The sequence below is a fragment of the Mytilus trossulus genome, chromosome 10, assembly GCF_036588685.1.
Source record: "Mytilus trossulus isolate FHL-02 chromosome 10, PNRI_Mtr1.1.1.hap1, whole genome shotgun sequence".
NCBI lineage: Eukaryota > Metazoa > Mollusca > Bivalvia > Mytilida > Mytilidae > Mytilus > Mytilus trossulus.
The window spans coordinates 5,612,313-5,628,415 of NC_086382.1; the positions used below are offsets into that span (position 1 = coordinate 5,612,313).

General features: G+C 33.2%; 1 protein-coding gene across 1 annotated transcript; it reads right to left on the bottom strand.

Annotated features, from left to right (window-relative positions):
• Window positions 1-110: 110 nt before the first annotated feature.
• On the bottom strand, window positions 111-15,270 carry LOC134686763 (hsp90 co-chaperone Cdc37-like). The gene is made up of 11 exons (XM_063546505.1): window positions 15,042-15,270; window positions 14,489-14,622; window positions 12,415-12,466; window positions 11,649-11,753; window positions 10,874-10,924; window positions 9,577-9,639; window positions 8,384-8,542; window positions 3,052-3,167; window positions 2,566-2,686; window positions 1,447-1,515; window positions 111-486 (listed from the first exon to the last, which is right to left on the bottom strand). Exons 1-11 carry the CDS (start codon window positions 15,078-15,080, stop codon window positions 190-192), a joined length of 1,206 nt encoding a protein of 401 aa, XP_063402575.1. The 5' UTR covers window positions 15,081-15,270; the 3' UTR covers window positions 111-189.
• Window positions 15,271-16,103: the final 833 nt, after the last annotated feature.

Sequence of the window (16,103 nt, forward strand, 5' to 3'; positions counted from 1 at the left end):
TGATACTTAGCTTAATTAGATACAAAAACTACAACCTGATTGTAATCTAAATGAAACAATACTTAGAAGAAACCATAAAGCTTTGAATAGTTGTTATTCATGTCTAAAAGAACAGAAATATCTCAGGTTGTAATAATAACATATATTAATAAAAGAAAATTCATTAAGCAACAAATAAGACAACTATATTCAGTCCACTTCCTCTGTAGAGACTTGTTTTGGTTTGTCACTTTCCTTTTCACTTTCCTTATTTCCTTTTTCCTCCTCTGATTCTTTCTTTGTCTCCTGTTCTAGAGCTCCTTCATTGATTTCATCATATTCCTCTCCGTCGTCATCGCCCTGGGGACCTTGGTCTCCACCCCCTGGCACCCATAGACCTGAATCCACACATCTTTTGATGTGGTAAGAGGCTTCTTCCTGGGGCATTTCAGCAACAACTTGTTGTAATAGAGCAATGTCTTTTTTATCGAAACAATCTTTTAAAATCTAAATAAAACAAAAAAGAATGTTTATTTGATGTGACTTGTCATTCACGTGAGAGGTTTAGCACTACAAAACCAGGTTCAAGCCACCATTTCCTACATTTGAAAATGTCTGTACCAAGTCAGGAATATCACAGTTGTTATTCATTCATATTTCATGTGTTTTCTCATTTGATTTTGCCATTTAATTAGGGACTTTCAGTTTTGAATTTTCCTCAGAGTTCAGTATTTTTGTGATTTTACTTTTTATTGATATTAATTGAATGTAGTAATTTCAATTGAGTGTAATGTTTCATTATAATTGCCATAACAACTGCCAGCAGAGTTAAGAAAAGATCATTAAATACATATCATAAGATGAAGGGTGAAAACAGTTATCATCATTTTTTTGGTTTGTACCTACTATTCCTTCATGCAAATTTTTATCTTTCTATTCTGATTTCTATTGTAGGCTTTTATTAGTTAAATTTCATTATTCCTTGGATTCGCGTAAAAAGAGGACAAGGTTGATATCAAAAAATAAAAACATTTTGAACCCTGAATCCTGGTTTGTGGCTTTTTCTGATGGCATATCTAATTAATGCTTATGATATCTATAAAATTGGTAACAGTAACATATCTTCGATAGTTTCTGTTTAATGTATTCACTTCTTTAGGACTCTTGATTAAGAGCTGGTTATAGACACTTCTTTTGTTCATAATAACATGTTGCACTTTGACCCTAATACTAGGTTGTTTTAGTCATTGTCTTGATTTCTCCTGAATATAACAGTTGTTATTTATTCATTTCATGTGTTTGAGCTTTTGATTTTGCTATTCAAGTAAAAACTTTCTGATTCGAATATTCTCAAAGTTCAGTATTTTTGTTACTTTACTTTGACATATAACCAACATTTCTATTTATTTAGAAATCAAACAAAGTTCAACATGTAAGTTAAAAAGAGACCCCAATATTAGGCCTTACTTGTGGTAAAGATTCAAAGACTTCCACTGGGTCCAGTCCACCTGGTCCTAATCTTTTCTGTCTTTCTTCCTGTAAAATCATTACATTGTATTAACATTCACACATTTGGCTTATTCAATCTTCTTTCATAAAAGACATTTTATCAGGTGGTCAATTGACCCAGAATATGACAGAATGAGAAATATTTGCAACTTATTGTTAACAAAACAACAATCAAAGAAATGTCAGATCTACTAAAAACAATAAAATTGTTGCAACCTTCTTTATTTAAGCTAGAGGCCTGTGTCGCTCACCTGGGTCTATTTACATATTTAACAAAGAACACAGATCTAGATGGATTCATGACAAAAATGTGTTTTTGTGATGGTAATGTGTTTGTAGATCTTACTTTACTGAACATTCTTGCTGCTTACAATTATCTCTATCTATAATGAACTTGGCCCAGTAGTTACAGTTGAAAATATTTTGTAAAAATTTACAAAATTTATGAAAATGGTTAAAAATTGACTACAAAGGGCAATAACTAACTCCTTTTGATCATGCTGACTTATTTTAAGGTCTTACTTTTCTGTACATTTTTGCTGTTAACAGTTTACTTCTATCTATATTGATATTCAAGATAATAACCAAAAGCTGCAAAATTTTATTAAAATTACCAATTCAAAGCATCAACCCAAAAACAGGTTGCCTGAATGGTCTTAAAATTTCAGGGCTAATTTAATCCTGTCAGATTTGTTCATGAAATGCTTTGGTTTCAGCGATATGATCCAAAAACGGTCTTTTACCCTATTTACTGTTTTTAGCCATGTCGGCCGTCTTGGTTTGCATTGTCCATTTTTCATATTATTACCTCCAGTCAAAATCTCTTTCTTTTCTGTGCAGATTTTATTAAGTTTGTGTTTTTGTTGTTTAGTATTATTATTGGGATTGGTTGGGTTTTCTAAGTTTTTTTTTAAAGAGAGGAAAGAGCTAGGGAATAAATGGTAATTTTCATAATTTATGAATTGTTTCGACTTGGTAAAGATCTACCCTCAGAAGTTAAGTAAATGTAATATACCAGTTGTTTCAGTTCCCTGAATTTTTGTATCACTGATGTTTAATATTAATACTTTACTGTACCTCTTCATATTCCTGAATAGCTTTATCTAGTTTTTCTTTGGCTCTAATTTTAACTCTTTCTTTAAAGGCATCTAGTTCACTGTTAAATGCTTCCATATATTGTTTTTCTCCCATCTGTATTCTACAGAGAAAAATACAAATCATGCAAACATCAGTTAATAAGATTTTTGGACAGTTTGGATGAGTTTACACATACTGCAGACCTAAAAAAACTGAATTTTTTACCAGTAACATTAATTAGTTATTTTGTGTGCAAATAATTTTTTGACATTACCTGTGCAAAATTTGTTCGCTAAAAAATTATTTCCATTTTTTTTTTACCAATTTGGTTATTTTTCTATATTTAAAAACTTCCAAGCTGTTTATGTTTCGAGAGACAAACAAGACAGGTGGAAATGTTGATCACATCAAAAATATATTCATTTAATTGCCCAGTTTACAATGGAAATAATACAACACATGGTTTATTTTGTTGTCACAACACACCTGTTAAAGAATGGAGCCACACATCCTCTCGGATGGATATCCATGGATTTTGCCAATTCTAAGATAAAGTTCAAAACAATCAGCTGATGAGCTACATGTGACATCAATTCATGTTTCTGAAAGAAAACAAAACATTGTTATCTAAGTAATAAATTTTACCTCAGTGAAATGAAAATCATGTATGTTAAAGAAGACACAAGTTGTCTCCCTTATCATATATTTATGTAAATATATCACATATTATTTGTTTCAGGATTTTAGCTTATCTAGGTTTGACATTCTGTCTGATATTTCCAATCCTCTAGTGTTATCCATGTGATGCTCACTAACAATGCTAACACTACTTTTCTTTAATTTTATTACATATCTAGTTTAAAAAGTTATTTTTGAAAATCATATAAAATCCTTGTTATTTTTTCGTTGTTTTTAAAAGAAAAAGTTGCCATTGGCAGGATACTTGACACTGACCTCTTCCATTTCTAAGTCAATACACCAGATGACAAGATAATTAGCTGATTCTTCACACACTAACTCTGGATTATCTCTATGTAACAGACAGAGAGGGGAGATAACTTAGATGGGGAACAGATACTTACTTCTTCCATTTCTAAGTCAATACACCAGATGACAAGATAATTAGCTGATTCTTCACACACTAACTCTGGATTATCTCTATGTAACAGACAGAGAGGGGAGATAACTTAGATGGGGAACACATACTGACCTCTTCCATTTCTAAATCAATACACCAGATGACGAGATAATTAGCTGATTCTTCACACACTAACTCTGGATTATCTCTATGTAACAGACAGGGAGGGGAGATAACTTAGATGGGGAACAGATACTTACTTCTTCCATTTCTAAATCAATACACCAGATGACAAGATAATTAGCTGATTATTCACACACTAACTCTGGATTATCTCTATGTAACAGACAGGGAGGGGAGATAACTTAGATGGGGAACACATACTGACCTCTTCCATTTCTAAGTCAATACACCAGATGACAAGATAATTAGCTGATTCTTCACACACTAACTCTGGATTATCTCTATGTAACAGACAGGGAGGGGAGATAACTTAGATGGGGAACACATACTGACCTCTTCCATTTCTAAGTCAATACACCAGATGACAAGATAATTAGCTGATTCTTCACACACTAACTCTGGATTATCTCTATGTAACAGACAGGGAGGGGAGATAACTTAGATGGGGAACACATACTGACCTCTTCCATTTCTAAGTCAATACACCAGATGACAAGATAATTAGCTGATTCTTCACAAACTAACTCTGGATTATCTGTATGTAACAGACAGGGAGGGGAGATAACTTAGATGGGGAACAGATACTGACCTCTTCCATTTCTAAATCAATACACCAGATGACAAGATAATTAGCCGATTCTTCACACACTAACTCTGGATTATCTGTATGTAACAGACAGGGAGGGGAGATAACTTAGATGGGGAACACATACTGACCTCTTCCATTTCTAAATCAATACACCAGATGACGAGATAATTAGCTGATTCTTCACACACTAACTCTGGATTATCTGTATGTAACAGACAGGGAGGGGAGATAACTTAGATGGGGAACACATACTGACCTCTTCCATTTCTAAATCAATACACCAGATGACGAGATAATTAGCTGATTCTTCACACACTAACTCTGGATTATCTGTATGTAACAGACAGGGAGGGGAGATAACTTAGATGGGGAACACATACTGACCTCTTCCATTTCTAAGTCAATACACCAGATGACGAGATAATTAGCTGATTCTTCACACACTAACTCTGGATTATCTCTATGTAACAGACAGAGAGGGGAGATAACTTAGATGGGGAACAGATACTGACCTCTTCCATTTCTAAATCAATACACCAGATGACGAGATAATTAGCCGATTCTTCACACACTAACTCTGGATTATCTCTATGTAACAGACAGGGAGGGGAGATAACTTAGATGGGGAACACATACTGACCTCTTCCATTTCTAAATCAATACACCAGATGACGAGATAATTAGCTGATTCTTCACACACTAACTCTGGATTATCTGTATGTAACAGACAGGGAGGGGAGATAACTTAGATGGGGAACACATACTGACCTCTTCCATTTCTAAGTCAATACACCAGATGACGAGATAATTAGCTGATTCTTCACACACTAACTCTGGATTATCTCTATGTAACAGACAGGGAGGGGAGATAACTTAGATGGGGAACACATACTGACCTCTTCCATTTCTAAGTCAATACACCAGATGACGAGATAATTAGCTGATTCTTCACACACTAACTCTGGATTATCTGTATGTAACAGACAGGGAGGGGAGATAACTTAGATGGGGAACACATACTGACCTCTTCCATTTCTAAGTCAATACACCAGATGACAAGATAATTAGCTGATTCTTCACACACTAACTCTGGATTATCTCTATGTAACAGACAGGGAGGGGAGATAACTTAGATGGGGAACACATACTGACCTCTTCCATTTCTAAATCAATACACCAGATGACGAGATAATTAGCTGATTCTTCACACACTAACTCTGGATTATCTGTATGTAACAGACAGGGAGGGGAGATAACTTAGATGGTGAACACACACTAACCTCTTCCATTTCTAAATCAATACACCAGATGACGAGATAATTAGCTGATTCTTCACACACTAACTCTGGATTATCTGTATGTAACAGACAGGGAGGGGAGATAACTTAGATGGGGAACACATACTGACCTCTTCCATTTCTAAGTCAATACACCAGATAACAAGATAATTAGCTGATTCTTCACACACTAACTCTGGATTATCTGTATGTAACAGACAGGGAGGGGAGATAACTTAGATGGTGAACACACACTAACCTCTTCCATTTCTAAATCAATACACCAGATGACGAGATAATTAGCTGATTCTTCACACACTAACTCTGGATTATCTGTATGTAACAGACAGGGAGGGGAGATAACTTAGATGGTGAACACACACTAACCTCTTCCATTTCTAAATCAATACACCAGATGACGAGATAATTAGCTGATTCTTCACACACTAACTCTGGATTATCTGTATGTAACAGACAGGGAGGGGAGATAACTTAGATGGGGAACACATACTGACCTCTTCCATTTCTAAATCAATACACCAGATGACGAGATAATTAGCCGATTCTTCACACACTAACTCTGGATTATCTGTATGTAACAGACAGGGAGGGGAGATAACTTAGATGGGGAACACATACTGACCTCTTCCATTTCTAAGTCAATACACCAGATGACGAGATAATTAGCTGATTCTTCACACACTAACTCTGGATTATCTGTATGTAACAGACAGGGAGGGGAGATAACTTAGATGGGGAACACATACTGACCTCTTCCATTTCTAAGTCAATACACCAGATGACGAGATAATTAGCTGATTCTTCACACACTAACTCTGGATTATCTGTATGTAACAGACAGGGAGGGGAGATAACTTAGATGGGGAACACATACTGACCTCTTCCATTTCTAAGTCAATACACCAGATGACGAGATAATTAGCTGATTCTTCACACACTAACTCTGGATTATCTCTATGTAACAGACAGGGAGGGGAGATAACTTAGATGGGGAACACATACTGACCTCTTCCATTTCTAAATCAATACACCAGATGACGAGATAATTAGCTGATTCTTCACACACTAACTCTGGATTATCTGTATGTAACAGACAGGGAGGGGAGATAACTTAGATGGGGAACACATACTGACCTCTTCCATTTCTAAATCAATACACCAGATGACGAGATAATTAGCTGATTCTTCACACACTAACTCTGGATTATCTCTATGTAACAGACAGGGAGGGGAGATAACTTAGATGGGGAACACATACTGACCTCTTCCATTTCTAAATCAATACACCAGATGACGAGATAATTAGCTGATTCTTCACACACTAACTCTGGATTATCTGTATGTAACAGACAGGGAGGGGAGATAACTTAGATGGGGAACACATACTGACCTCTTCCATTTCTAAGTCAATACACCAGATGACGAGATAATTAGCCGATTCTTCACACACTAACTCTGGATTATCTCTATGTAACAGACAGGGAGGGGAGATAACTTAGATGGGGAACACATACTGACCTCTTCCATTTCTAAGTCAATACACCAGATGACGAGATAATTAGCCGATTCTTCACACACTGACTCTGGATTATCTGTATGTAACAGACAGGGAGGGGAGATAACTTAGATGGGGAACACATACTGACCTCTTCCATTTCTAAATCAATACACCAGATGACGAGATAATTAGCCGATTCTTCACACACTAACTCTGGATTATCTGTATGTAACAGACAGGGAGGGGAGATAACTTAGATGGGGAACACATACTGACCTCTTCCATTTCTAAGTCAATACACCAGATGACGAGATAATTAGCTGATTCTTCACACACTAACTCTGGATTATCTGTATGTAACAGACAGGGAGGGGAGATAACTTAGATGGGGAACACATACTGACCTCTTCCATTTCTAAGTCAATACACCAGATGACGAGATAATTAGCTGATTCTTCACACACTAACTCTGGATTATCTGTATGTAACAGACAGGGAGGGGAGATAACTTAGATGGGGAACACATACTGACCTCTTCCATTTCTAAGTCAATACACCAGATGACAAGATAATTAGCTGATTCTTCACACACTAACTCTGGATTATCTCTATGTAACAGACAGGGAGGGGAGATAACTTAGATGGGGAACACATACTGACCTCTTCCATTTCTAAGTCAATACACCAGATGACGAGATAATTAGCTGATTCTTCACACACTAACTCTGGATTATCTGTATGTAACAGACAGGGAGGGGAGATAACTTAGATGGGGAACACATACTGACCTCTTCCATTTCTAAGTCAATACACCAGATGACGAGATAATTAGCTGATTCTTCACACACTAACTCTGGATTATCTCTATGTAACAGACAGGGAGGGGAGATAACTTAGATGGGGAACACATACTGACCTCTTCCATTTCTAAATCAATACACCAGATGACGAGATAATTAGCTGATTCTTCACACACTAACTCTGGATTATCTGTATGTAACAGACAGGGAGGGGAGATAACTTAGATGGGGAACACATACTGACCTCTTCCATTTCTAAGTCAATACACCAGATGACGAGATAATTAGCCGATTCTTCACACACTAACTCTGGATTATCTCTATGTAACAGACAGGGAGGGGAGATAACTTAGATGGGGAACACATACTGACCTCTTCCATTTCTAAGTCAATACACCAGATGACGAGATAATTAGCCGATTCTTCACAAACTAACTCTGGATTATCTGTAAGATATTGCTGACTATCTTTATACTGTCTCAACATTCCAAACTTCTTTACTTTCTCTTTGTTCTTCTTTACAAATACTTGCTATAAATAGAAATAAACATACCCCTATACTATAGAAGAATCTTTATTCTCTAATTTTTGTGCAATTTTCACATTTCTTGACCAAGTGGGAAAATGTATCTCCTCACTAGTGAAATATCTGTTCTCGGCAAATGATTGGTTAAAACTTTATTAAGATGTCAATACTTCTTGGTTTTCTCTGAATTTTCCTATTGTGATGTCATGAAAAAGGCAACCATGTCTGATGATGTCAAATATAAAGAATATAACTTTCTGCAGATCTTTGAAAAAGACAGATAAAAATCATTTGAGAAACAGATTCTGACACTATAACACTATAACATTACAACAGTTAAATTTTAATTATTTAAAAAGCTTGACAAGCCTTGTGTTGAGTGGAGAAATCTTGTTACACATTTGCTGTAGTGGAGGAATCTATATTAAACAATTAATTTCACTGGGACTTTCTTTCTTTGTTTCAAGAAACAGAGATTTTGTCTTATGCTAATTTTTCATATGGTTTTAATTTTCTAAAAACATATTTATCCACAAAATATTAAACAAAATCAAAAACCCAAGAAAACTGTCTGCTTTCAAATGTTTCCATCTTCAATATGATATACATTAAAGACATATAGAATGGATTTGTAAAGTGAATTCAGCATGCACATGCTGAAACGTCTCGCCTCAATGTTAGCAACCTATCTGAGTTGTGATTTTAATTTACTTATCTAAAACCTTACACAAATAAAACTTTCCGCAAACACTGGTATCTTTAGTTTATTTATATCAAAATACATGTATCAATCTTAAGTTAAATAACCTAACATTATCTTATGTATAAGAATTAGCTCTCGCCCTGACATAGCCTTTTTGTGCTAATGCGGCTTACATCAAACACCAATCAATCAATCTTATGTAGAAATTTAATCTTGTTCTAAGCAGGAAAAATTATCTGTATGTCCTTGGAAAATTTCATATTTCAATCTATTTCAAAATCTCGCAAAAATACATTTTATCTTCTGATATATTACATGCTTCCAGAGCATCATTACCTGTCTCTCAGCCTTTTCTTCCTCTGTTAAAACTTCTACCTTTGGTGCAATCTTATTTATTATCTGTAAAGAAAAATTAACAATTAAATGATAAAATACACAACAAATGTGGACACACTCAAATGTTTTCAACATATCAATTATAAAAAAGAAGATGTGGTATGATTGCCAATGAGACAACTCTTAACAAGAGTCCAAATGACACAGAAATTAACGTTTTAATTTATAGGTCACCATATGGGCTTCAACAATGAGCAAAGCCAATACAATGTATCGCATAGTCAGCTATAAAAGGCCCCAAAATGACAAATGTAAAACAATCCAAACGAGAACAAGTTTGTATGAATTATATATTGTTAACAACCTTTTGAGAGCAAGAACAACTGGCATACATCATTTTACATGCTTATCCAACTTCAGTTTCAACTTTTTTCTTGTAAATAACAAAAATAATGTTTTGTTCATTACAAACCTTTTTTTAGAATAATTGCATTGTTATCATGGTTATATGGTGTCAAATCATTTTATACAAAATCTTTTTTAACAATTTTGTGTTTTCAAGCATGAATACAAACAGCATATAGGTATTCTCTAGGGAAAAATATAATGAAAAACCATTAATTATTGGCCAACATCTCAAGGTCAATTTCATAGTTGACAGTTGGGGTCATTGACAACAACATTAACCAATTACACCCAATATTTCAATATTTTTGCATATGTTTTATTTTAAATATTTAATCAGTATTGCATTATAATATTTAAAAGTAATGTATTGGTTGAAAATTCACAAGTTTCTGTCTTGATGGCTTCACTACTATCACTAGTAAAACTACATTTTGTTTTCATCAAAACCCAAGATGATGGTGCAATTTTCTACTGGTAAAAGTAGCACTATTGTTACTTAATATTTTGGTGACTTTTGTGATGTTGTTGGATGTCAGCTGATCTTGTGAAGGTTAAAGCAGGTTTGGTTAAGTGTCTCAAATTTCCATCTATTTAAGCACTTTTAAGCACCGTATTTAGGCTATTTCGTGGCGATCAATTTTTATGGTGGAGGAATTCAGAGTGCCCAAAGAAAACAACCAACCTTGGATAGGAAAACTGATAATCCTAGTCAATTAAGATTGGAGTCAAGTGCACCCACACGAGCGGTGTTTGAACTAACAACCTCAGTGTTGACTGGCTAGTGATAACAGTAGTAACTACTTATACCACTTGGCCAGCGAGGCCCCAACTTGTGTTTTCATAATAGGTCTTCAGGTAGAGGTACAACACAAAATTTTGTTTTACTTACAGTTTTTGATTTTCCATCATGACAAATAGTGTCTATATTTAATGGAGTCAACTGAAAAAAAGAAAGAAATATCTTAACTATTTCATATAATTGATGTAAAAGACAAAAAGATGTAAAAATAAAGTGTTCTAAACAAAAGAAAAACATATTCATACAAAATCATTGTTCCCTTGTTTAAATACACAGCAAGAAGATTTCTATTGTCCTATTTTTTTATTTGTGCTCATCCTGAAATATTTGACATTGGAAATTAAGAAAACAAAACTTAAATTTGTAAGTTTAACTGACCAAATTTAAAAAAAATAATTACACTGCAATAATTCCATTACATGTATGTTTTATACTTTTCACAACAATAATGCAAAAGAAAACAAACAAAATCTTTTTTTAAGGATTTTATGAGTGTTGATTGTTCACACATTTTTTCACACATTTTTTGGGTGCATTAGTTAAAGCTTTTACACCCAAATAAAACAAATGAATCTGTGAGCTACTTCTCACTAGTGATACCCCACTAAAAGTTCACAGTAAATAGGAATGTGTTGAGTGACGAATCTGGAAACACATCACACAGTATAGCTGACTCATATAAACCCTAAAACCAAATTTCAGAAATCCTTGTAGTGTATTTCCTGAGAAAGATAAGACAAAAAATATTCATTGGACCAATGGACAGACTGACGAAAAGACAGAGTTAAAACAGCATACCTCCATTTTTTATTGCAGGTGTATAGTTACAAAAAGAAACATTCAATTCTTAATAAAAGTTAAGTACCTTCTCTTTTTTCTTCAGTTCCTCTTCTTTCGCTCGCCAATCTGATTCTTGTTTTTCTATCTCTTTCATCTCAAGTTGTAAATTATTTATATCTGGTAATTGGTTCTATCACAACAAAGAAAAAGCATTTACAGCTAAATAAATAGTGTACATACATATTACATAATACATACAAATGAAATAATTCTAGTGTTAGGAAAACCAATTTAATGCAGTATGGGCTTTGCTCATTGTTGAAGGCCGTATGGTGACCTATAGTTGTTAATTTCTGTCTCATTTTGGTCTATTGTGGAGAGTTGTCTCATTGGCAATCATACCACATCTTCTTTTTTATATTAATATCTTTTATTATAAGTAGAATCGAGGATCACATAAGCTAGTTAATTCATGTAAAGAACCTATATGTAATTCAGAGGCTATAGTTTATTGACGTTTGTCATATTTGTTTGTTTTTATTTATTGTTTAAGCATAAATCAGGCCTAAATTTTTTTTTAAAAATTTGTTACACTTTTTGTTATGCCACGGCCTTTTTAAAGTTATATACAGTATGGACGTATTCTCATTATTGAAGGCAACACAGTAACCAATAGATGCTTACATTAATGTCCTGTAACCAGTAATGGATATTTGACTAAATATAATCTGCAATCATAACAAATCTCTTTATAATAAGTTATAAAGTATTAATGAAATATTAAAAATAACATATTGTATGCAACCACATAATAAAAACAGGAAAATGCCCTTCTTCATTTGTATTCATACCTTTTCTGCTTCTTTAAGTTTTTGTTGAATTTCTACTTTCTTCTGCTGAAAGCTACAAAATTTAGAATATATATGATTATTGTATTTTTAGAAAGAATATGAAATAAGGAAATAATTCAAATAGGGTCTCTAAAACTGTGCAGTTTTATAATAGAACTCATATGTAATATGAAATTATAAAATAAAAAAATCCAATTACACGAGTTCAATATATTAATACAATGTCAGGCCACTGTTTTTTTAATTTGTTGGTTTACGGATTTTCTCCATGAAAAAGTCCGGTCGGTCGGTCATGAAAAAAAAAGAAAAAAAATATCTTTCAAGACAGAAAACTGATATGCAAAATCTGCAAAATCTTACTATACAAATCCTTTGCAAAATAAATATATATTTCTGACACCTTTCTAATAATGTTTGTTATGCTATTTTGTCATTGTTTCTTAAATTTTAGTTCGATGAAATATTATTGCTGTAATAAACATCGCATGACATTGTCTAATAATTTCCCGTTAAAAAAAAGGGGGTGCACGGACAAAGACGAAATAAAATCGTCATTTTTACAAACAGAAAAACAGATTCAAGTAGCTCTTAATCAATTCCAGAAAACTTGGTGAATAATGATCTTCAAGCACGAAAACTGATAAAGAAAAAAATGTAAAATCGTAGTACGAAAATAGGTTTCAACACGTGTCAAAAACATAAAAGACTTGTCCACTGGAAAAACAAGAATATCAGGGTAATCTGTTGTCATGCATTCCCTTTTTTATCCAAATGGATGATATTTTTTTATTATCTATGAAACAAGAAAATTTCAAATGATTTGTTAATATTCAGAACTTTAACTTGATGTCTTGAACTTCCACCTGTCCACATTTGGACAAGTTTATTTCTATGAGAAGATGCATCATACGGACTGGTGACAAATAAGGGAAACAAACTTATTGTGTAATTGGTTTAAAACACAGGTTTCATTCCTCAAAATTATTTGCGCAAACGACATTTCAAGGTCATAAATAATTGATTTGTCTATTTTTAGAAACGTAACCTGGAAGTTTCATTTCACAACAGAAAGTGTTATCAATTCTGTTAGTGATTAATGCATTTCATTTCATAAAAAAGGATATTTTAATTATTTTTCAGGGATCATGCATTTGTTAAGGTCGGCGGGAATAAAAAAGCAGAAAAGTCAATTTTATTTTTATTCTGGAAATCGGCAAAATCGGGTCGGCGGATCCGTAAACCAACAAATTAAAAAATCCTGGCCTTATATCTATATTAATGTTTATATTGCTTATACATGTATGACAATCGGAGGTTTTCGAAAGTCAACTCAAATAAAATACACACGAAACAAAGCTACATTTTATTGAGCCCATGCCCTGTAAATTGTTCATTTTAGTCTTTTTATTATTTGGATAAATATTTTACATGTACATTGTTATAAATCAAATATGCCAATTTGAGTCAAATCGGTGAACATGCATTTGACAGCTAGTGCCTCTTAAAAAGTTTTTTTAAAACTGCTTTAAATTAACAATGAACATGATGAATATTCATCAAACATGATATTTAGGTTATATTTATCCATTTGACCCCCTCTCCCATTTTATAGTTTTTAAGATGTTAGTAAGTAAGTAAGTAAATTTTATTTAGAGTTGGCATATATATACATAATAACAGAGAAAACATGAGCTCTGGTGAGCTCTTTAACCGACTATAATAAGTAAAATGCATGTGATGTATTTCTAATAATAATAATAATCACATAGTCATTGAATCATTAGTTAATAATTTTATATACATACCCCACATCTCTTTCATAAATTTATAAAATATGCAACAAGTGAAGTATCTCTATTTTGAACATTTTACATGCACTCTCTTAGCACAGATACATACCAGTCTGTCTAGCTAGCCTATGTTAATTTTAACATGTTTAATACTAAAATATTTTAACAATCTTTTATGCTGCTGATTGCATACAACATGATGAACATGTACATGATGTACAAAAGCATGCCAAAGTCTTGATTCTGTGACTTTTCAGACAGACGAGAAATTAACTTAAACCTACTCTGTCAATCCTTTATTTAAATCTTCCTTTTCTTTCTTCGATTGTTCCATTCTATCAACACGTGCCTGGTGGCGCCATCTGAAGAGACTTGGAGTGTCAATGTTTGGATGAGTGTCATCTTCATCATCAGAGATCTGAAATAATTCAAATTAACTCACAACTTGTAACCAACATCTCATTTTTTTAATGTTCATTCTTACATCGGAAAGGCAGTAAATATAATAAAACATACATAATTAAACATACTCAATGATCATGGATGATGGGATTTCTAGAACTTTCCACTGTGTGTGTTAAGAAGTCAGAACAGTACAGTTACAAAGCATTACATTTACTAGTAGGTGTAGAGTGTTTGAGTATGTAGAATATAACTAAATTAACAAAGAAATATTGATAAAATAATTTTATTGGATTTTGCTTTGTGTCTCTTTCGGTCGTTTGTGTTTTGGCCATGCCCGGCATACTTTTCAGTCACTTAAAAAATGGAAAATGTTTATTTGTGTTATAATTTCTTAAATTTGCTCGTATATCATATAAATATTTACAATGTTACCTCAATGTGATCCCACTTGCTATAGTTAATTGTTGACATTTTGGTAATCTGGCCTTCACTTTGTCATTTTTTCCAGCGTAAATCAAAACCGGAAGCTATTTTTGAGTAGGGCGATTATAAGAGCAAAAATTATCGGACTGGATATAAATAAATTGCGGATTTATTCAATAAATGGTTTCTTACAAGCATTAGCCTTTCAAAAAGGGCTATAGTCGACTCTTAGCTGATGAAAATGGAAAGTGCTCTCGCTTTGTAGATTAATTCATTTACTAGAATAGCCACGTGCATCAATCAACAAATTTTACCACACACGTGAGGTCACACGTTATGAAGTAGTATATAAATATATCGTTTAACGTTGTTGTTTACTCCAGAAGATTCGACTATTTATAGATAAAAGTTACCTGTGTAAAATCTAATTGCTAAACTAGAGAGGACAAATCCGATACTCTACGGGATTGAAGGACATTTACTAGGTTTGGATTGTCCTAACCAATCAATAAACTTTGATTATTCACGTCTCTTAACATCAATTCTCTGTATGCATCAACCAACAGCTGGCCACATAAAAAAATAATGTTTTAGAAAAACTACCTCTAACATCAAAGTTAGTTACATTATTCATAAAAATTAGTTTAAAATCTTAATCATCCCAGTCCTTCTTGTCGGTTGCTAAGGAACATAAATTTCCTTAGCAACCAAGAAAAAATTACCTCAAAATGACCAAATTTCAATTATGAACAGCTCATTTATTATGGCAGATAGCTTTACAAAGTTTAGCATTAAATGAACAGCAGAATATGCTTTATAAAAATATATTCATCAAAGTAATTCATTTACGGTGAAATACAGCGTAGAATATCAGAGCTAAAAGCTATTTTAGGTACTATGGATCTTAGGCAAAAAGTGTAAAATTCTACCAAATTTAGTCCCTAAAATATTTTTTTGGCAGAAAAATAGCCGAAACATGACTCACTACGCTTAAAGATGAGGTATTTAGCTAATCATTCATGAAAAAATATCTCTGGGGAAATATATTTTGAAAAAATGGCGGATAATTCA